Source organism: Trachinotus anak, unplaced genomic scaffold (assembly GCF_046630095.1).
Source record: "Trachinotus anak isolate AG129_WGS33_773 ecotype Australia unplaced genomic scaffold, CSIRO_AGI_Tana_v1 ptg000008l, whole genome shotgun sequence".
NCBI classification, from domain to species: Eukaryota; Metazoa; Chordata; class Actinopteri; order Carangiformes; family Carangidae; genus Trachinotus; species Trachinotus anak.
In genome coordinates, this window is record NW_027273859.1 from 8,903,526 (window position 1) to 8,927,516 (window position 23,991).

General features: G+C 40.6%; 2 protein-coding genes across 4 annotated transcripts in view; both read right to left on the reverse strand.

Annotated features, from left to right (window-relative positions):
• Nucleotides 1-12,664, reverse strand: part of lmx1bb (LIM homeobox transcription factor 1, beta b) — a 49,794-nt gene extending 37,130 nt beyond the window's left edge. The window contains exons 1-4 of one of the 3 annotated variants that reach the window (XM_071482361.1): nt 12,376-12,664; nt 10,410-10,553; nt 8,094-8,216; nt 7,375-7,561 (exon numbers count right to left, since the gene is read on the reverse strand). In XM_071482361.1, the coding sequence (XP_071338462.1) occupies nt 7,375-7,561; nt 8,094-8,163 (257 nt within the window). In that variant the 5' untranslated portion in view covers nt 8,164-8,216; nt 10,410-10,553; nt 12,376-12,664. Of the gene's footprint in view, nt 1-7,374; nt 7,562-8,093; nt 8,851-10,409; nt 10,554-12,375 lie in introns of those variants that run through there. The other 2 variants (XM_071482360.1, XM_071482359.1) reach the window with 2 other exon arrangements.
• Nucleotides 12,665-16,177: 3,513 nt separating this feature from the next.
• The window catches only part of mvb12bb (multivesicular body subunit 12Bb), a 38,271-nt gene continuing 30,457 nt past the window's right edge, over nt 16,178-23,991 (reverse strand). Inside the window, exons 10-12 of the mRNA XM_071482362.1 lie at nt 21,443-22,092; nt 20,891-21,026; nt 16,178-19,568 (exon numbers count right to left, since the gene is read on the reverse strand). Coding sequence (XP_071338463.1) covers nt 22,051-22,092 — 42 coding nt within the window. The 3' untranslated portion in view covers nt 16,178-19,568; nt 20,891-21,026; nt 21,443-22,050. The remainder of the gene's footprint in view (nt 19,569-20,890; nt 21,027-21,442; nt 22,093-23,991) is intronic.

The window sequence follows — 23,991 nt, forward strand, 5'->3', positions numbered from 1 at the left end:
ACAAATGCAAAAATTCAGTCAGCTACCAGTTTTTGAAACTTGTATTCTTGAGATGCAAGGGAGAGAAAAAAAACACAAACTCAAATACACCAGGCTAATAAAAGGATCAAGTCAGCTCTACGGTGTGTGGGCACAGGAGGTTTCAGGACCTAATGCAGAATTTTCATAACAGAGAATATTGGACAGGCCCTCAGACCGGGCTGGTAAACAGGACAGACAGAGAGGGATGAGTCAGTGTGGACCCTCCCTCCCACCTGCAGAGCACAACAGCTCAGGGTGAGAGGAGATGCTGGGCAGGAATCTGCAAGTACTGGTTAAAGTAATCACATTGGTCTCACTGCATCTGATCTGCAGTCTAACAGACTTCCAAACAGTTGAATGAGTAAATAAAGTGCCCCAGGGGACTCCCGCTGGAGATGGATTACCACAAGGGTGCACACACAAAAGGAGCTGAAACCCCACAACCCGATGTGAGCCGCAGACAAAGGCCTAGCGCTGGACCTCGACCAGGGAACCGGCAAACTTTATTAATCTCATCCTAGACTGAACCTCCTGCTACTGCAACCCATGAATCATAGATGGACGCATGCTCTGCTGAGGCTGTGACCAGGTACACACTTGAAAAATCTCGGTGCATGCGTGCGTTTCCATCTCTCGCTGTGTGCATAAGCGGGCGAACATGTGCATTTGCCCACGAGACAACGTGTTTATGATTGCGTGCATGTGCTTGTGCAAACATCTGAACATACTGTACTGTACATGCACAAATGTGTGTGTGTGTGTGTGTGTGTGAGTGCTTGCGCGAGTGTATACGCACCCGCTCGAGTGCATAGACCACATAGGATGAGTCTCATGCTCACTTGGCTGTGGAGGCCGGGTCTGGAGGGGACTAAGGGCCGTGGCATTCTGCAGCCCCATCCCACCCCGGCCCCTTTCTTCCCTCTTTCTGGGCCTGACACAAATAAAAGGATTAGGAGCCCCCGTTTCCGTCAGACCCTCCATTCAAGACAAAGCTCTGACCAGCTTAGTGTCACACTTAATGATAAAAGTGCAAATCTCTGTCAGTCACTTTGGGCAGGAATACCGGTATTTGGGGGCTAATCTCATTTGATGAAGATTAAAAGGGGTAAAAAAAAAAAAAAAAGACAAAGAAACATGTTTTGCTGTATCTGTACAAAAATATATACAGCTGAAAATCAGACGGCCATTTTTAAAATGTAACAACTATGATGAGGTGCTGAAATGTATATTTAATGTGAGGCAGGGGAAAGAGTTTAAATTAGAGACAAAGAAAGAAAGGAGCAGAGAGAGGAAGCAAGTGTATATACACACACACACACGCGCGTGCGCGCACCCACTCCCTCACCAAAACCTTGGGTGTATTTAGACAAACACACTGCTCTGCCCATTCCCATGTAGAGCTAGAATGTGTGACGTGAGTGTGAGAGTAAGCCTTGGGCACACAACAGTCTGAATGCAGCACTTGCCACTGTGATGCCAGTCCTCTCTAGTGTATCTGTGAAAAGCCTACGTGTTGGAAAAACATTCCAGAGTGGGATCACATATACACAGTTGGGGCCAGCAGCGATACTGCGAGCCAGCAGCAGAGGCCATGTCTCAATTTCTCATGCACGTTTGACCAGGTTGCCTGAAGAAACAAGTGTGGGCTATTTCCAAGCTGCAGAAGCAAAGGGAGACAAACACACTGAATCTGGAATGGGATTAGAAATGCTGCAGAAATAAATGAGTAAATGTTGCACTTGCACCGACACGCCGTAAATGATATTTGAAATGAATAATTTCAGTGCGGCAAAAAATACAGCCTCTGAAAATTTTCATTCTCCTGATTTAAACATGTAATCTGGCAAATTGAAATTGAAAACATTTGCTGAGTGTTTGTATCTCTCAGCTGGCTACTTTAAGAAGCCTATTGCAGTATTTCATAGATTTAGCCAAAATCTAATTTGTAAATTGCATTTAATGGTTTGTGGTTGCCTTCCTTTTTGTTATGAAGAGTTGTCATGCTGTGAAAATAAACCTGAAGGCCCGAGGACTTGGAGCCAGTAATGAAAATCACTGCGTTGCCGAGCCGAGGGCTTTCACTCCACCGTCACTGATTAGCATTCCCGATTGACTGACATGTCCCACTGGCTGCCTAACAGCCGGCTTTAGGAGATGAGGTTAAATTGTGGCTACCAACAAATTGCATGCTTGAGTTCCTCTGCACCCCTCCGCTATCATCCAGTGTAATGTGAGCACACCAGGCAGATCCCTCTGCAGATCCTTCTCCTCCCCTGCACTACAGCTCCCCCACACAAAGCCACAGAGACCTCTTTCCACATCCCCAGCCACCAGTCTGGCTTCTAAAGTGGTGATGGGCATTACCGTGGCTGAGCCTCTGTGGCTTCCCATAGTGTCCTGCAAAGTGCTTTGTGCTCCAACTGCTGCTACACACACATACAGCCCAACCCTAACCCTAACCCATTTAATAAAACACACAGCGGAAATGCCTGTACAAAAATAAACCTTCATGAAATCACCTGATTTTATAATGTTACTACTTTCTCTAAAGATTTACTGACAGCATCACAGAAACACTTGTGTGAATACAAACGGCCGACGACTGAACCTTTTATGGATGTAGATGTTGTAAAATTTATAACAGCACTATTCACATATACAAGAGCACACGTAAAACGATATGTTTGAATCAAATATTTATCACTCAGAGAGCTATTTGTGGGAAACAGAGAGAGGAAAAAACTGAGATGCTGCAACGAGTGATGCAAAGAAATAGCACTGCAACAGGTCTTTGACTGGTTCTAAATGTATTTTTGGGGGGGGGTTGAACAGTTAGCAAACCATGAGATGACAGATGATGCATCCTACTATGCTGCTGGGACAGGCCGAGCCATGTTGACATAAAACCCAATACTTCCTTACAGAGGAACGGGGCCAGCTTCAGCTAGCTCCTTGCCGAGCACTAAAAATCCCAGCAAGCTGAAGCAACATTATCTGGCTTAGTGTTTCTAACATTAGATTTGTCTCTCTGTAGAGGTCTTCTTTTATTTACCTAAGAGCAGTGGCTAAAGACACATTTTTATCCTTTTTAGGGAGAATCAAAAAAAACAAAAAAAACAAAACAAAAAAAAAGAATAAAGTAGCTGAGAGTTAGAAAGTTTTCCATAAAGGAAGGTACACCCACACATCAGCCTCCAGATCTGCCTCTGAAATACTTCAGCAGGACTGAGGACGGTGTTTAATTAACTGGGTTGACAACAAAGTACATCCTTTTTTTTTTTCTTTTCTTCTCTTTGTTTTTGTGCGTATGAGTGTTCGCAAAGTGCCAGGCCACGTGGGAGTGTCCTACAGTGAGTAAAACACACACACACACACACACACACTCAGTGAGCTAACACAGAAACCCAGCCGTCAGCACCTATCCGGCATACACACACTGCTGCAGCGTCCCAAACACAGCTAATTAAAAAACAACAATTTCACAGGAGGGCACTCCAAACAGTTCTAAAAAGCAGCTCTCAGCACACCGGGGGATCGTCCAGCATACATGGGAGGTGAGACAGGTTCTGGGAGCTCTGCTTTTATGGCCCCATCACTGCTCTGTTTTTCTACTACTCACTCTGCCGTGACCTGAATTTCATTTTGCTTAGGGCACGTGAATTTGAAAATTTGGAAAAATCTGCATGCTGGTGTGTTTGGATGAGTTACAAACGAAACATTCTGCATTAACATTTTTGCTGAACAGTAAAAAGTTTATGGGGCATGGAGAGAAAAAAAAATACACTCTGGATGCATCAGCAGGACCCAAAAGTAGGCAGCATGGTGTATAATATAGTTAGTTAATGTTATGTTTTGTAGATGGAGCCCATGGCAGTTTCTAACAAGGCAGTCCATTACAGGGGTGTTGTCCAACACTTCAGTCAAGTGATAGGCCTTATTACATGGCTGCTTTCAAAGCATCTGCTTGGTTAGAGGAGAGGTCCCTCTGGGGAAAAGATCTCCCACTTTCTAATGATGTATAATTGACCTTCAAACACCAGGGCACAACAAACTCTCTCGGGGTGGTGTAATTCCACTCTACCTTTTACATACCACCCGTCTCGTTCAAGCTTGTTCCTCCTCTACGGCTACGGCTCCCGTCCAACTGACAGCTCTGCCTATTTACCTTCTTTTTTTTTTTTCTTTTCTTTTATCAGACTTACTTGAAATATTCCCACACACACAAAAAAAAGCAGCGCTACTTTGCCATATTTCTCCTCTTTGAAAATATATTTAATTGTATTTTCCACCTCCGTAAAATGTATCATCTATGACATGTATATGATATTTTTCCTACGCTGTCAAAAATATTCCTCGTACACAAAAATAGCTATTTCCTATCAAAACAGGGATGATAAACACAAGTCAGCCGCATGACATAAAAAGAGGCAAAACATGTGGGATAAAGGCGAATACAATCCAATCTTGTTACTATATAATTGCACTATAAGGAGCAAGATGTGTTGAACCAGGTGGGAGTTTTAATAACACAGTACACAATTGTTTTCCCATGTCTGCACTTAAACCTGTTCCAAAGGTGCGAAAAAAGACTGCTTGCCAATTCCTTGATTTATTATAACTAGTGAGAGCTGATTACGGGGCATGAATCAGTTGCTGAAGGAATGTAATTAGGCACATAGACCTCTGTAAGGCTAAGGGCTCTCTTCACAGCCCAGAGCAGTTTGTGGGCTGACAAATGCATCTTAAATGGGTGTCATAAAAGTCAAAAAGGTGCCAATTACATCTTTAAGTATCCCATCAATGCAAATGGAATAAACAACAAAAAAAGAAGAATACTTCTGTCTGTGTGAAAGGGGGGAGTCTCCAGCTAGCTTTTAAGCTGGGAGAGGTAAAAAAAAAAAAAAAAAAACCCAAAAAAAACAGGGTGGCGGAAGGAGGGTGAAGAATTAAAAGATGTGATGAATAATAGTGTGTGAGAGCAGGACCAGCAGGTTGTTGTGTTTGGCTGGGCTGATCGGACTTGCCACACGAGCTCACAGCATTCACCAAATGTAGCAGAGAAAAGAGGGAAGTGGTCAAATATGGTTCTTCAAAAGCAAGTCAGAAACAAAATGCCAGGAAAAGTGTATGATTTGGAACCAAATCAGACCCTGTCTGTCTCTGTGTGTTTATCTCTGTCTTCTTCTCTCAAATTAAAAAAAGAAAAAAAAAAAAAAAAAACTACAAATGGACAGTGCTAAGTGAGGCATGAGAACGAGGTCCCTCTCCCTGCCGGACTGTCTCAGCTTCCAGCCACCTCTGAGCTGTGACGCCGTGACTCTGGTATCCCCTAGTTACTGCTATGAATTTTCCATTGTTATCAGCCGACTACGCTGCTGTCACAAAGCTGGATGAATGGCACGCATGGCAATAGATGTAACTCTTTGTGGCTTGCAAGGTATCTAGCAGAGAGCCATAATGTCCCGGTAATCGAAGTAGAATTGTTAAAAAGGCCGGACACAAAAAGCTGAAAATTTAGTGACAAGCATGAAAAGCGCTCATGCGATGAGAAACACAGGGCACCCCAGGGTCCTCCCAGGCCAAACAGCCACCCTCAGCATTGTAGCACTTTGTGTTACTTAGCCTCAATATTTGCTTCACTAGTATCTGCCATCTCTGCTGCTTTTATGTGATAATTTCCAAATTCAATTTACTCATTTATCTCACTCCATGGAAAAACGGCTGTCAAGCCAAAAACCTTTTGATAGGAAAATTTAACCACTGTGTTGAATTTATTTATGTAATTATTTTAAATACTTCTTGCCATTGACCTTATTTAGAATATAAAGCTTTATTTTAATTCACTGTAACAGAATAAGCACAAGGGGGAAATTCCTAAATTACTCTCATTTATCTATAATTTATAAATGTATCATTTTAGTAGTTATATTGATAAAGATGTTTTTTTTTCTTCTATTTACTGTGTTGCTGTGAATTTGGCAAAGCAAATTATCAATTTATCAGTGACCTTAAATCTGCATTTAATCCCATTATTCTACTGCAGCTTTTTCATTCAGTAACATTTTTCAGGATGTTTTCAAACTGTGACACTTGTAGTTGAGCACTAAGTTATGAATGCCTTTAACACCCTGTGCGTGCGTGCGTGCGTGCGTTTGCCTTTGTTCGTGGGCGTGTGTGCGTGTGTGCGTGTGTGTGCGTGCGCGAATCACACAAGCGCAAATTGCTGAACTTTGAATTATTTTTCCTTTCTAAATCCACGTTAACATGCCCGATGCTGCAGGTAGGCAGAAGTCCTTTGCAGTAAAAAGCACAGATTGTTTTTCATTAAAGCGTTAAATAGATGCCATGACTCATATCAAAACACCATGTCCAATAAAATCAAACAGCCTAAAAATAAAATAAAACAAAAATAATAATGGCCTAAAATAAAATTTGAAAAGGCCAGAAATGACTATAAAACTGTAAATAATAAATAATAATATAGAGGAAAAAAAAATGTACTGTTGAAGGTAAATTCAGGCGTGCGATGTACAGAAAAAGTGAATAATACCTGATCGGAAAGTGGATCTAACTGCGCTGTGGGCTCAGAGTTTATGAAGAAACCTGCTGAAATGATGTTTTCCGTATTTTGAATGAATCTGATAAGGGAAAGGCCACAACATGCAGCCGGGAAATATAATGACAGAGAGCGGAATAAAAACCGACACCGCACGCCTGCACATTCGCGATCCTGTGTGGGGTTCACATTTTCTTTTGTTAGAGGCGCACTCCTTCCGCAGAGACAAAGGTGGAAATATCGTGGGCCACTGTGACAATAATAAAGCCAAGCAGATGAAAATAATGTATGGCCGCTGATGCGAGCGTCCTCCAGCCAGTGTGAGCGTCTTTCACATTCACAATTCAAATTTTTCCAAACAAGAATAAATTAAAAAAAAAAAAAAAAAAAAAGCTCTCGTTATTGTTCCTGTTGCTCTTTCATTGATTTGAATAATTTTTTGCAGGAAACTTCACGTCATTGTTAAACTACGGCTGAACGAGCAATGACAACAGGTTCATTTATTTCATATCTCCACGCTGGTAGATTTTTTTTTTTTTTTTTTTTCCCCCCACTTGATTAAATCTTAAATCTAAAATTTAAATAAGACATCACACTAGCTGAATGACTGGGAACAGACACACACACACACACACACACACACAAGGCCTTCAGGCCAGCCAAAGCCATCACAATGTCTTTCTTTCCTTTTTTTTTTTTTTTTTTTTTTTTTTTTAAATCACCACACACCAACCGAAGCAATGTGAAGAAATGCAGACAGAGAAAGCAGGAGACTGCCTCCCTGAGACTGGGCTTACTGTTGGTAGTCGTGTTTGCAGTAAAGTTTCCTTTCTCTGAAGTAACAGCTGGTGGTGAGCGGCTGTTGACACACGGTGCACTGCAAACACTCCTCATGCCATGAGGAATCGTTGACTCTCATCAAGAAGCGGTCGGAGATGGGACGCTGGCATCCTTCACACACGGAGGGATGATGACATTCAGTCCCTGGAAAACGGAAGAGGAGTTAGGGCCCGTCAGCAAACGAGAGAAGGCCTGAATCGAGCACCGTGGAGAATCACATCTGATTAAAACCTCTAAATTGTCACAGGCCGTACACGCACTGCGAGCCAGTGGATGGCGTTTGATCACATTTAAAAAGCAGCTTTTACTGCATGTATTTGATTTTTCTCTCTCACTCATCCAGCCTTTGGGTGCCTGAGTCGCGCAGGGTGCTCTCCTTGTCAAATCCATAAAAATAAAACTGCATTTGTCATCTCTGTCTCTGTTCTTTTATCCCTTTAATGTGACCTTTTGCCGGTTTTGCATGATCGGAGTTGGGAAAAAAAAAAAAAAAAAAAAAAAAACACACATCAGGAAACAAAGCAGCAGTGGGCATGCAAAATGATGCCATCCAGACAGGAATGACAGACCTGTGCTCGCAGATCAGACTGATTAACAGATGTTTATACATTAAAGGAAGAAGAAGAAGAAGAAGAAGAAGGAGGAGGAGGAGGAGGAGGAGGAGGAGAGGACTCACCGAGCATGACTCCGAGCGTGGCCTGTCCCGATCGCAGGGGGTGATCTTCAATTTTTATGCCGTCCAGCATGATGCAAGCCTCGGACTGTTCTCCCGCGGAGAGGCGCTCCAGTGACACCAGACCTGTTGCAATATCCATAAGAACACGGTCAGACCTGACAAGAAAATCCCCGGCACACAGAGCTGTCTGGAGGAAGAGCGAGGGCGACCTGTTGAGACCGCTTGAGAGCTCCGTGCGACACACAGCCCGCAGCCCGGAGCAGCGACAGCAGAGCTACAACATGAACCCAGCTAGATGGAATGCAAAAAGTCGACTGCGAAGCTCGCAGTAGTTAGAAGGTAAAGGCGGTCTAAGCCTACACAAGTCCCCGGCGTGTCGGAGACGCGATGGGGGAACAGAAAGCAAACAATAAAGGTGGAAAACTGTCCTGAACAGTCACCTGTTATGATCAGAGGACCGAGGAAGCGTTATCTTCTCCGTCCTCACGCCGGTGGGAGAGAAAGCTGGGAAATGTCTTCACGGAATAACACTTTTCGTCAGGGAGGAGGAAAAAAAAAAAAAAAAGGGGGGAAGAAAAAGTTCAGTTGACAGCAAATCCAGAGATAGGGGTACGTGAGTAGATGTCCCGGCAGTAACTCTTTGGAAGTAACAGAGACGGTTGGTTGGTTGTGCTCCTGTCGCTGCAAAAAGTCTGAGATCGAGATTGAGGCGAGTGGATCCTCCCACTCCTGCATGCATGGCTGCGCTTTTTTCATTCCCCCATTCACCGCCAATGGGATGCTATTGGAGCAGAGTACAGTCCAATAACAACACACACATGGAGTCACCCGAAAAGAGGAGAAGACTGAGGGAGAAATATGATATTTTACAGAGGCCTGGCGTGACAATAATCATAATAATAATAACAATAATAATAATAATAATACTAATGTCGTTTCATTTAATCTTAGGATTATTATGTCTCATGCTTTCTGGTAAAATAGTGCAGTTTATGTATGTATATATATATATATATATATATATATAGAGAGAGAGAGAGAGGCTATATATCTATATTTATTAAAGCCAGAGAAACAAAAGAAAAAACAAACAAAAACAAAAAACAAAAAAACCAAACAAACAATTTATATGGCCTATTCATCATGAATTGTTGTATTTCCCTAAGTACGATGAAATGCAGATATCTCTGTGTGTCCTCTGGAGCATCACAGGCTTTCCTCCCTGCTCTTTTGTGTATTGTTTCTGCTGGAAGCTGCTGATGCACCTGGCGATCAGTGGTGATAACAGCGGTGTGTCCAGCACCGAGGTGGCCATCACCAGCCCAGTCTGTCCATCCTCCGCTCAGGGGAAAATAGCTAGGCTACAATAATCATAATAATAATAATAATAACAATAATGGGAAAATAATCTACAAACTTGGCCTGTATTTATTTTGCAGATCAGCTCTTGTTATCGGCCGATCAGCAAGTGATCGGTTTACTCTTTGATTTGGGGAATGAGGCTTTGTGCAGACTAAAATAAATCTATACTGACTGCGACTTAAAAATCCAACAACAGTCTCAAACACACACGATTTAAAAAAACAAAGACAGAAAACATACAGACGGTGTGCACGTTAATGCCAGTCGGGACTGAGCAGTTTCTTTGTCAAGATGTGATCAAGACGTTTGGAAAGGTGCGGAGGAATATTGTGCACTGAGGCCGGCCTGTGTGAAATTACAGGGCTGCTAATGGGATTGTGCGCTGCTTCCCATGACACGCTGCGAGAGAGGCTGATTGTTATCAACTTCTTTAAAAAAAAAAAAAAACAAAAAAAAAAAAACATGGGCCTGGCTACAGCCCCAGACAAGACAAAATAAGACGACTGGACACATGGAGCAGGAGTGAGATCCAGTAGCCTATGTTTTAAGGAAACGTAAAGCAGTAGTGTTGTATGTAAATTAAAGGTGATCTGATCTTTATGTGGGATATGTCTGAATTTTAATTTGAAAAAAACAAACAAACAAACAAACAAACAAAAAAAAATAATAATGATAATCATGCATCTGAACAAAGATAACAATGACATGCCTGTAGCACCGAATCCAACACCGTTGCTGTAATGATGGCAGCAACGGTGTAGTAAAACAATAATACTACTACTAGTAATAATACCTATAATAATAACAATGCTAATAATAGCTTAGAAAATAAAAAGAAAAATAACCATTACAAAATAATCTATTAAAAGATGAAAATAAAACAAAAGGTAGGGTAGCCCATATATCGAGGACTTCATTTAGGAATAATGTAAAGTGTGTGCACGCAGCTTCTACCTTCAGTGCGGAGTGGCCGCTGCGTGTTGGTTTTGATGTCCTTTGTGAAGCATCAAGGCGATGACCTGTAGCCCAGTTTGGAAAACAGAGAACAGATTGTTGGCGTTGCCCTCTGCCGTTCAGAGAGAGAACAGCTGAAGTTATCTGGAAGATACGCAGGAGTCCACAGCCCTGAGGATACTTCACTTGCAGTCACGTTTTTCAGAGAGTTGCAACAACTCAGATGTGTTTAAAGTACACAGAAATGCAATATGAATATTTAAATGATTATATTTTTCGTTAAAGGACACCTGCTCTGTTACAATGAGCCAATACCTGCCAGTCATGAAGCTTGGTCTTTTTTTTCCTCCTTGCGTTTCCAGCGCTTCTATCAGCATGGGGTCAATTACCTCCGCCTCACACTAATATTGAATTATCTTACCACTAAGCAGCATTATGAGCTGCGCACTATCAATACAATATAATCAATGCATTTTCAAAAACATATAAAGCCTGTGCACCGTCCCCCCCCCCCCCCCCCCCTTCCGCTCATTCTGCAGTTATTGGCCAGGTCACTTGTGTGAATGAGAACATCAAACATTCATTCAATAAATCAATCCGCCAACTTTTAGCCCGCGGTGTTTTTAATGAGCCTCCACATGACAAGCCCTCCCTCACCCTCCACAAGGCAGAAAAACGTTGCAGCAGGTGTGCAGCACAGAAAGCGAAGGTCCCTTAAGTTAAACAATTGACTTTAAAGTAAGCAGAACTGTTGCATCCATCGGAAAGGTAAGAGCCTATTATAATGCGCCATTATAGCTGCGATGCACATTCCTGCAGGCTGGATCACTGTGTCTGCTGTGATTTCGATTAGAGTTTTCACAGTGAGTATAATGATTCTGAAATATTAAAAAAAAAAAAAGAAAAATGACGTGGACTACAGAAGAAGACCCAATGGTTTCAGGAAAAGCGAAATGATGATCCTGCACTTGAATGGTGGAGCGAGGGTAAAGTTAAAAACTGCGAAGGTTTGGTGAAACAGTTCAGAGCAAAAGTGCGTTAAAAAAATGAAGAAATCTAGGCTAGTGGCGATTATATATATATTTTAAAATTATGTTATTACATCTATTTAAACAAATGTGTCATTATGCAATACTTAACATTCAACAATTTCGATTTTTAAAAAAAAGTACCTCACAAAGAAACACAGACCTAACTGATTCTACATAAATATGAGAAATAAATCAAATGATTTAATGACTTCGTTAAACTTAAATCTTATCTAATCAAACTAAAATATGGATGCAAACATGTTGAGAATTTTTCTTATTTTAATTACACTTGCATCATGCTGTCAACAAGCCACACAGGATCCATTCACTTTCCATCCCAGGGAATAACTCACAGCTCTGTTCAGTCCCGGAGGCTGCAATCAATGTATCGCTAAAATCACAGAAAACGTAATATCACAGCGTAAAATCATGACCTATTGAATTGAACACCTGGACTGTGATGAACACAGTGACATAATCGTTTTACAATATCGGCAGGTTTGCCTGAGCTGAAACGTGAGCATTTTCAATTATGCCTCAAACAAAGCGCAGCGATAAGCATTTTAAAATAAAATACCTTGGTGAAACTGAGGAGAACAGTTCACATCCTCAAAGGAGAAACTCAGCAAACCAAAGACATAATGGCTCCCTAAATTGCAGGGCCAGAGGACTTTGATAGTTAACTCACTTTGATCTTTTAATGAGTGTTTCTAAGCTCTCCATGATGCTTTTTTTTTTTTTTTAAAGCTCGAATGAAAAAAAAAAAAAAAAAACAACAACATACAGGCAGCCTTGATTTGTTTGCGGCCGAGTTGCACTTCAGCATCCTAAAAACAGACTGGGGCTCATTTCTGATCCTAAAGACATTCAAACAATTGGGAAAAAAAATGCGGTTTGATATTGTTGTTGTTTTAACCCGCACACCATTCTCTTACGTGGACGTTTCTCTGAAGTGATCACTGTGGCTGTGGACGGGTTTCACCCCTCTCGCCGCTGACAGTCGTGGATCAACACTGGAGCTTGGTGAAGGTTCGGACGTCGGAGATTTGCGACGAATCAACAGGAATTTTAAAGTCTTAATGTTCTCTACAATTTTTTTCAGCTGCTTTCATATCATAAAAAAACACACAGCTAGCAAACGGGAAGTGCACTGCTGTAATAACAAATAGGCCAGGAGACTGCCTAGGGCCCCACAGGCCAATGGACCCCTGAATATAGGCTACTACATTTAACAACTCGTCTAGATTTAAAGTTTTCATTTGAAGTCACAAGTCGGGGCCATCTGATATTATTTTCTTATTTTGAAAATCCCTATAAGCCTTTTTTTTTTACATGGCATGTTATTTGAGCTTATTTAAATTTACAGATGCACACAAGATAAACAGTGGAGATATTTACGTCACATCCCCCTCTTCCCACTCACTCACATATTTCTGCTTTTATTCCGCCTGAACCACATGGTCCTTCTTACCTTACTGAGACAGCCAAAAAATATGATACTGCAGGATAATCCCAACTCCCAGAGGATTAAGCCAAAGTATAATACAGCACTGTCAACCCACGGCTAGATTTGTTTATGGTATGATTTATTGGATTCAGTTTTTTTTTCTTTCTCTCTTTTTTTTTTTTTTTTTCCACTGACAAATTTATTGAGTTCTTGACAGATGGCCTGACAGGGCCCTGTGTGACAGCGAGCTGACACATAAGTTTGAAATGTGAGTCTGAAAACTGTTTACCTGCATTTGTAGGCTCCAGTTTGTTAACACATGGAACTGTAATTTAATTTACAGAACATCTAATAATATAGCCCTATTTCCAAGCAGAGTTAGACCACATAATAATAATACAAATACAATTACAATTATACAAATGCTTATACCTAAAGTGCTATTATAATCATCACTAATGTTATTTAAAGAAAGTATGACTGAATAATAATTAAGGGTTGAAAACCATAATGCATATAATTGTTTAAACTTAGTAGACAGAGATAGATAGATAGATAGAAAGATAGATAGACGTAAAAATCATTTAAAAAATAACCTTAAAATCATGAAATGATATGAAAAGCGAACATTGACAATTTTGTTGCAGAAACAAGGAAATGCCTAAATATTATCTCAATACCATATTTCCTTGATGTAAAACAAACATTACTGTTTAAAGTTTACCATCTACTGTTTGTTAACTCTATTTAAAAACTGAAGAAATATGGGACTACTATCATATGAGAAAATAGAGTCAAATAAAGCACATTTAATCAAAATCTTGTGAAAAGTGACAGCCTGTTTACAGGAAAACATATTTTTGTTAAATGTATTCAAATTTCTTGCCATTTTGTCATAAATCACCAACACATATCATCATTCTAAAGTTCATCCGCCCTTTTTGTGAAGGACCAGCTCATATAATGACAGTGATCCATGATGCAGTCAGATTTATGCAGCTGGTCCCTGACTGGAGCACATAGTACTTCACAGCTGTATGCTGATGCTATCAGAAACACTTAAAACCCACGATCTGAATTACAACAGCAGCCCCTGCTGGACAAAACCAGGCAGTACAACTTACTCTGCCCCACCACAGCAAAACTTCTAGCGCCCCTTAAAAACATCATTAAATCAAAGACACGAAAAATAAATACTGTAAAATTAGGTAAATAAAACAGTATTATGAGTTGTATTTTAATTAAACAAAATTAACATTAATATATTCTTTCAAGTCACATAAATACAATGTTATAGTTTGTAATTTTTTTATTGAAGTACACAATACTGGATTTGTCTTTAATACGTTGAATCATATGAAAGTGTTCTCCAAATTCTTCATCTTACACTTAATTAGCCTGTCTTTATCTTTATTGTGATTAATGGAAAATGCCATAAAAAATACTGCACTATTAAATACTAACTCAAACATTTATAAATATACATATATATATATATATATATATATATATATATATGTGTGTGTGTGTGTGTGTGTGTGTGTGTGTGTGTGTGTAAAGTTACATTTTTGTTTACTCCTCCTGTAACTGTTTTTAATTAGAATATAACAGAATAATAATAGCAACACCTTGTCTAGTATTTCTTCTATTGATGTGTATATCATCCAATAGTTGTCTTAATAAAAAATATAATGCTTAGAAATGTAAGGAATTCTTTTCTTCTATATTTGCATTTTCCCAGTTCTGTCTTTTATCATTTGTTTTTGTGATATCATCTTTGTTATTAATCAACTATTCTGTCCTGGTATTTTTATTGTGTTGTGCTAACCTTTTTGTTCTACAATACAAATTACTAAAGTATATTAAAACCACAGAATAAAATATAGAGGAAAAATGTGTAGTTAGAGTTAGTTTTGTTGATGAAAAGTTGCTTTTATGCTCATTCAGTCTCCTTTTGTAGCTAAGTTAAAATGACTTTTCACATTGGGTTCAATGTTATGAAAAATTCTTAATAGCTACAAACAGCAGTGACAACCATCTTTAAAGAATTACATAAAGTTTAAAATACAAATTATTATTGGATATACAAACAAAAACAATGTATTTTTATAATTAATTTGTGTTTCATACAAAAAATACACTACACAAATTATGCTTTAAAATACCATTATTTTTCTCATATTACTGTAGAGTCAGCTAGTGTTTCTTAATATTTCCATTTCTTTGGACAAATAAGAAAAATCACGTTTCCTCCTTTTTAATGTACTTGCTAGTGTATTTCATTGAAGCTCTTTTCCCCACACAGTCTCTGTGGTACAATTCACATAAACTATGTAAAAAGAATGAGGTCTTTACAGCATTGTCATACAAATATAATGAAAAAAAAAACAAAAAACAAATATCAAATGTTTTGCAAAAGCCTAATGATTACTTTTCTTTTTCCAAAGGATTATCTTCAAAACATTTTAAAAAGCTGTTCAAAGTTCTATCACAGATGGTAACAGATGATACATTATGAAAACCAGCAATAACAAATGTTTTTATTCTGTGATGTGGGGATCTCCTTTTCCGTTCTGTTTTACTTCACACACAAGCCATGGACAAACAAGTCTTCATGTGAGCCTAAGCTGTTCAGACACATGAGGAACAACTTACTGCGTGGCACGTTTAAACAAAATTAAACCATGGTCTCTAAACTCTCTAACTGATGATCGCCTTAAGAATCCTAAATCTTTCTCCAACAAGGACCATTCAGTCTCCCACACAGAGGCGCTGAGTGCAGAAGTCACACAAACAAAACAATGGTTTGTCCTTTGAGAAGAGGCTTTCACAAACTTTGAGAAACTTTGGCCCGTGTGCATAAGCAACTTATATTATACCATCATGTCACAGTGGGATACAGGTCATTTGTTGTTACACGACCGTTTTCATCATTAGCCGAAGTGTCACAGCTCAGGCAAGATTTGCAGCACCTTTCATCAGATGATCATGTTATTCAGTGGATTTGTCTCCACAAAAATAATGTTTCCGCTGACGAAAAAAGTTCGAGCTGCGGGAGACCAGGAGCATGATTTTAGGATGTGTGCCATTAACAACAAGCGTAGGCCTTCGCTACCCGTTCCTCATGTGGAATGTATAAATTCTGTGTCTGCTGAATAAATTGCATGTGCTTGCAGACTTTGTGGCTGAAGTAGTGAAAGATAGTCTAAATACTTCTACACAGATACTGGCTAGGATACAGAGCTGGAATTGAATGGCTTTGTTTTCATGGCAAACACATAGCTGGAGAATCAGTTGAACCTGGTACCAGCAGTAATACAGGCATTACGTGTAGTGCACAAACAATGATAGGGATCGGGAAAAAAAAAAAAAAAGGAAAAAAAAGAAATGAATCATTGTAATAGAAAAAAAAATGCAGAAAATCTGGCTTCCGGGGCCAACGGCAATAAAAAAATCCTTATAATCAACCATCTGTATATGTTTGATTTCTTTTCTCTGCCTCAATCAAAGACACTGGATGTGTTTTGTGTGTACTGAATGTGAGTGTATGTGCACATGCATGAGTGTGTCATTAATAGGCTGCACTTCAGAGAAAAAGGTAGAAATCCACCAGATGTTTTGCAGCTGGGTGGATCTGGTAGTGAAGATCTAGACAGCATCTGTCACAGGCGAACATTTCTAATCTGTCCTGAACATTAGGCAGAGAGCACTAAAAACCCATCACCGGCTACATGTGCTGCTTGGTTCACAATGTGCTCACCGCAGGCTCTGCAGTTTGGCCCCGGGAAAGTTCAAAATTAAATGGGAACAAAAAAAAAAGAAAAGTAATATTCATCAAGCTAAGCAGTAGAGATGTAATTTGAACTACACTATTCCACAATGATGTCTTCTAAAGTATTTTCCTTTAAGCATAGTACGACTGATAAACATTTAGGAAGCAAAACAAAGGCTAACAGGCTAACTGAAGTTATTAGGGTAGAGTGCCTGAGGCTAAAGACCAAGACTTTGAACTAGAGGTCCAGCGGAGCTTAGTGAGGTCAAGATCTGTCACACAGCAAGCAGAACTAACATCACAATGAGGAGCTTCAGTTGTGCATTAAAAAGAATCAAACTGTGATGTATTGAAGCTATAGTATGCACTGCTATTTACACTTCTGCTTCATAAAATCAATCATTTTAAAAGTGTGAAGACTCTTCAGAAGATTTTTCTACAAACAGACCTTCTCACAGAAAGTTGCAACCACTGAAACCCACTTTCTTTATTCTTACTGTTGTTGCTGCTTCCTGGAAATGTAAACAATTAACTTTCTACAGTGGCTCTGTTGCTTTATGTTGCAGCTAACTAGTATGTGATTAGCTCATAGACTGAGTTTGTGTATGTTTTAAGTAACTGTGGGAATCACTCAAAGCTGACCTTGATGGTTTTGAGATGTTTTCCTTCCTGGGTTCATGTGCCTAGTTACCAGTTGGTCGCCCTTGTGCCCTGTGAACTGACCCTGTCCTCCCTCTGAGGTTTGAAAGGAAAAGAAAACCAATCCTCTGGGGAGCGCTCCAACTAACAAGAAAACTGCTGGCCCGAATCTCTAAGAAGTGCTGTGTTTTCCCACTGGACCACTTTCAGCTTAATAAACATCTTAACTAGCCAGAGGTCCCACGGGAGCTGCTGGGAAATCCTCTGGGCAGCCAGAGCTCAGGAGCTGGTCCTTTATTGCATCCAGGTGGCTGTTAAAAAATGCTGGCCGGCCATAAATGTCCAATAAAATGCAAGTGGCACCTTCAGGGGTGGACAGGGTCAGTGCACCTGTCTGTGGACGAAAGCTCCACTCGCTCCCCTATGTCCGATCAGTTTGATGTCGCACTCGTATGTTGAGCTACCACCATGTCCATAAGGATTATTGAACAGGCCTACCGTGGGCACAGGCCCAGGGCCCCTAGGAGTTATGCGGCCCCAGCCGAAACGGCCAACATGAAACACAAAACTACTGCAAAGATACACAAAACCAACTACAGAGAGATGCAAACTGACTGCAAAGAGATGCAAAACAATCTCAGAGAGACAAAACAACTACAAAGAGATACAGAAAGACAACAAAGAGATGAAACCTGATCAGTTTGTAGTCACTTTCAGTTTTGATGTCTTGCTCCCATAAAGGAAAGGTGTTTTTTTTTTTTTTACATGTCCACGGCTATGTCAGCCACATGTCAGCTTATAGCACAAACATTAGCTAAAATACACGCAGAGGTCAAAGTCCATTTTCCTTTGGTCATGGTGTCCTCAGCAAATGAATGAAAACCTACCACCCTGATGTATTAATGCACATTAAACTGGTAAATTAGGAGGATGCTCATTGAAATTCCGCCCAATCACTTCCCGTTGTTTATGACTACTTCACACGTATGTGAACAGTGGCAGCAGCCTCCCTTCATCTGTCCAGCCTGGTCGCTGTCCAAAGGGAGAGTTAATTGTCCCACAGGTTGTGCAGAGACCTGGACGGTGTATTGGGCCTTTGATCTGACTTGAAAGGAGTTAATTGATTTCTGTGTTACAGGCAATGTCGGAGGGAAGAAGAAAAAAAAAAAAAGAAAGATGCTTGCTGGTCATTTTACAACACGTGCAGAAATATCTAAGAGGGGGAAAGAGAGAGAGAGAGGGAGAGGGAAGGAGGGGATGAAGAGAGAGATCACCTCACACCCGACTCCATCCCTGCTCAATTACAATAATTTGACTCACATGGGCTGGCTGCTGTGGCTGAGAGAGAGGGGAGGAGAGCCGCTGTGTGGGGGAGGGAGGGGGCGATCCCGACTCTGGGAGATCACTCATCTTACCTCTAGCTGAGGTACGGAAAGACAGATTTGATGTGCAGCTCCCCTCGGATTGCAGCCCAGGGGCTTGTTAAGGTGGCGGTACGGGGGAGACCACACGTCTAACCTCTTGCTTTAAGTCTCAGCGGGGCACTCCAACTTCTGATGACGTCAACATGGAACGAAGAGACAAGCGACTGTTGGAGGTAAGCAGTAAATGGCAGAGTAAGTGTTTTGCTGCCTACAATCTGTGTGTCTTAGAAAAATAGCACTTCCTTATTCATTAATTTTCTTGCAAACTTTTCCCCTCTAAGGTCATGGAAGACTGAACCTATCCCAGCATGCACTAGCAAAATGGAATCACATTAGGAAGCACAACATCTGTGTTTGGTCTTGTTATGAAAATACGAATCTAGTGGACATTAAATGTGGCTTTACATATTGTGTTCATGTGATTTGCTGCATCACCTGCCTGTGAGTCTGTTCACCATGGGCCCAGCTCTGGTCTGGACCTGCTTTGACAGGCCTCCTGCCTTCACTCCTTCACCTCTCTCTGTCTCTGGTCACCCCAGCTCAGGGGAAACAGGGCTGTCAGAGGGAGAGTGGCAGGCTAAGCCCGTCTTAACACAGCACCTCAAACCACCTCATAAATACAGGCTTCCTTTTCCAATTTCCAAGCGGCCCATCCACCTCTGTCTACATGCTTACACACTGCTCCATGTCATGCGCCGGGGTGTGAGTTTAAAAATGACCACGGGACATCTGGCAGACTCACAGAGGGTGGGGCTTTGATGTGCTGCTCTGCAGTTCAGCTCAACTTCAGCAGAGCCAAATCCTCCGAGCGACGCGGCAGCAGTGAGTGAGGAGCCTAACGTGGGCCTGGTCAGTTGGAGATAGCGAGGGAGTTTAAGAGATGCCTTGAAACAGATTCACCATATGTGAAAGGCTTAGAGACAATAGCCCTCAGCTACTCCACTATCATTTAAACTACTGCAGATCAAAAAAAAGTTGTATCCATTTTAATTTTAAAATGCGGTTTTTGAAAATCATCATTTTGCATATCATAAAGTGGAGTGAAAGGAAAACTAAAACCATGTGAGGCAGCTTTTTGATGGGCGACGCTGGGCAGGGCTCGTGAGGGAGTTGTGGTTCTGAGAGCAAGATTGCTCTGTGCCCATCTGGAGAGTTTGGCTGCGCTGCTTCACTCACCATCAACACAAAACTCCAGACTAATGATTAGTTTCACTCTAAACACTTACATCTGACCTGCAGAGCTAAAGTCAGACTCAACCTGCTGTCCACCTCCAATTACAGCAAGGCCCTCAATGTTGTAGAACACAGAACATAAAACTCTGTATGGGTGAGATTTGTATTCACTTCTAAGGATAAGGATAAGACTGCCATATTTTTGCAATTACCAACACTTCCCATGAAAAGATCTAAACCAACAATGTACAAAAAGTAGCATCTTAATATGTTTTAGTTTCCCTGCTCGTCTGTTGCACTCAGCCCCAGTCACATTTGCTCCTAGTGAGGACGTAAATCCTTTAAAACAGGCAAGTAATATATACTTTTAATTTTCTAAAAAGGCTAAATAGGCAAAAATACCTGTTTTTAGCAAATGTTACTCAAACAACAGTGAATAGTGAATTTGTAGAGGACTATTTTCAGCTGAGGATTAATACTTACTTGGTGCTTTAGTGAGTACTTACAGCAGCAAGGGGACAAAAATTAACTATTTCATTGTAATGAAGGAGCATGTCACCCAGTGCAACAGCGTGGCTCATCCACATGTTTTTAATAATCTTCAGACGGGAGTGGAGGTCTATGGTACGCATGATATATTTAACTATGAAGTCAATACTTGTTAGGAAGATCCCTCTGTTGTTGGTTTAGGTCTTTTCATTGGATTTGTTAATAATAACAAAAGTAGAGAATATAATCAAATAATTTAAATTAAACAAAACATAATCTAAAAAACTTAAAATGAATTAAGTAATTGATGTAAATAGTGATGACATTCGTCAAAAGAGCAATGGTGGAAAATGGAAAATTAGCACAGCTCCACCTTTTGCTCCGGTAGACTTTATATGAATCTGGATACATATGGTGTACTGTTTATATGCACTTTAAGCACAACCGGGAGGAGGGCTGCTGGAGCCTGTCACTGCGCTCTAGGGCATCACTGACATGAGTGTCACCTTCATGAAGGAGCATGAAAGCTGTTCCCTCTGCAGAGGATTCCTCAGACCGTCGCTCTGATTTCCGCAGCAGAACGGAGGAGTTAACGCAAACGCTCGTAGAGGGTTGTCATCTGATGTACGCTTCATTAAACACCTGTGAATACCACAAGGCATTAGGATTTTTGGTCAGGATAAAAAAAGGAATAATACCTGCACTGTTAGCAGAATGCACAAGTTCACAAACTTAGCAGGAATCTAATTAACAAGAGGGGCATTAATCCATTAATGAGTTTCTAATAGTAATTATACCTGTAAAAATGTGCAAATGGATTCTGACAGTTTAATTAGTTGCAAATGACATGTGAGCAGGAGTGAGGAGATAGTGATGTTTTGGTATCCAGGTGTAAATTCTGCTTCTGAATCTGGCAGTGAAGTGGCAGCAAGGTGTTGTTAGTTCGTTAAAGAGAAAATATACTTGTGTGTTTTGGATACTCAGAAAATAAGAGATTAAGAATATCACAATATGCCAATCTTCAGACAGGAGTAACATATTGCAGAGCTGACACTTACTGTCGTTCTACTCTCAAAGACCTGACTCAGTAAAGGAGTCACAGCTGATGTGGGTGGGCATCTGGGGTAAAAGGAGCCCGTGTCTCAAAGCTCTGCTCGCTCTTGCTGCTCGCTGCTCATGATAAACTTTGTGATAGAGAGATGCCTCTGCTGGAAAATGAACTTCAGAGGGGCCTGTCTGTGTGTGTGATGAGGCTGCTCCTCTGTTCCCTGTTGTCCTCTCTGCCTGCGACTCACTGTCAGCACAGCCCTGTTATTCTGATGAGCAAAATGTGAGTCACAGCTAACATACTTTTATCATTTAATCTGTTTATTATGAGCATGAAACTATTGTTAAAAAAAACCTTTTGAGACTTTGAGTAAGATAAGACAAAACAAACACATTTAGAAATGCCACATTCTAGAGAAACTAGTTTAAAAATTTCATAAATTTAATGTTCAAAGTTGTATATTATCAAAAATATTTCAAGAACTTAATCATTTACATACAAATTATTAAAATAAAATTATTTTCATGTCTAAAATTTTTTTTACGAATGATCCTTTTTGTCCATTGGTACTTTTCCAGTCCTTGAGGTTCTGTCAGCTTCAGGAGGCTGGGAGTGAAGTTACACAGCAATGCTTCGCTCTGTGCTGAAGTTGTAGTGAAACTGTAGGAAGAAGAAGCAGAAGAGGAAGAGGAAGAGGAAGCACACACTGATGATTGAAGTACATTGTTAAAGAAGAACAAAAAAGCAACTTTCACCCAACTGCATTAATGAAATGAGTAATCCAAAAGCACCCAAAAGAATACATGTTAAGAAATGCTTCAATACAATTCAGACTCACACAATTAATACCATTAATGCACAATTTAACAGATTGATAGCAATTCAACTATTGATTTAAAACCTATATGTTTAATGTTATTCACCCTTTTTAGCCCTACAGTGGAGCGCTTAGGTGGTCATTCTGGCTGAAGACTGAAAAAATGTGAGGAAACACTGCCCCCCTCTGGGATGCCAAGGATATGACTCTTTAAAAAGCAACAGGGCTTTAACCATCATTGGCCTATGTGGCATTAAACGACAGGAAAGTCTGCAAAAACCGATTTTATAAATCATTATTTTAACTCCCTTATTTTGAAAATATCAACCCTCAATCCCAGACATGTATACTTTTGGTGCCATAGGTCTGTTTTGTACTATTTTGGATGGATGTTACACCCTTTAATGTCAAAGGCATCACTTTTGGCCCCAGAATAGGCCTATTGGCCAGAAGTTGACAGATCCACATGAATAATTATTTATTTGTTAATGTTGTTCTAAAATTCAGAGCTTCCGTTATCAGTCAGCCAGTGTTTAAGGTCCACAGCCGTCTCTGGCCTCAAATTATCTAACATACAAATGTTAATAAAAATTGCTGAGGTCCACACAGTGAGGTATACAGATGTGACATTTTGGGGAAAGCGAGCAATGGAGTGATATTTGGTATCAGCAGATACTCTGAGGTCGTAGAATCTCTGTCCTTTGATGAGGAAAAGTTGGATAATCGACAATCAAAAACATGAACAGTTCCCAGTAGCATTACCACTTAATTCATTCCTCCAAAATATATTTTTTCAATCAAAATTATTAAGAAATGATCAACAGAAAGACACACTTCTTAAGAAAAATTGTGATTAAGGAAATTAAATATTCTACAATAACAAACACAAATTTTTGGTTAGTTGATGGTCAAACTGTTTAAAAACAGTCACACATTCATGTTGTGGGTGTGCCCCCAGTGGTTGATTAAGTTTTGTGACATGGTGCACTACACACTTCACCAAGTTAGGCAGTTGTATTACTGCAACACAGCACTAGGTGATGCTGTATGATCACTGAAATAAGTTTCCAAACCTCCAACAGAAGCCACAATGGCTGAAACCGGGTTCCCTCGATCAAAACACCACCTTCCCCGATTTTCATCTACTGGAGGGGAAGCTGCAAGTTACCCAAAACCTGTCACATATCACAAGCCTGTTAGTTGTGAAGAAATTCAGCCGCCCCCCCACCACCCCCACCCACACTAAAATTCAGACTCAACATCTGGCACAGTAAATAAATAATCCTGTGTGTATGTGTATATGTGTGTGTGCGTGTGTGTGTGTGGATGATGGATGGGGGAATGGGGTGTTATCAGGGAGAGCATGTATCAATGTCTGCCAGTTTTACACACAGGCTGACAGGACAGTGACACACTGGAACATGGGCGGCAGTCACCCAGACGAGCCGAGCTTCATTTCCTGTCCCTGCTCCACTGCCAAAAATATGTGACATGTTGTCTTCATTAATTCCACCTCTATTTGGAGCTCTCCCTCTCACACCTCTCACATACCCCTGTGCACCACTGTCCCTCCATACATTCACAGGGAAACACACACACACACACACACACACACCTGCACAAGCATATGCAGGCACAGACACACACACACACACACACACACACACCTGCACAAGCATATGCAGGCACAGACGCACACACACACACACACACACACACACACACACACACACACACACACA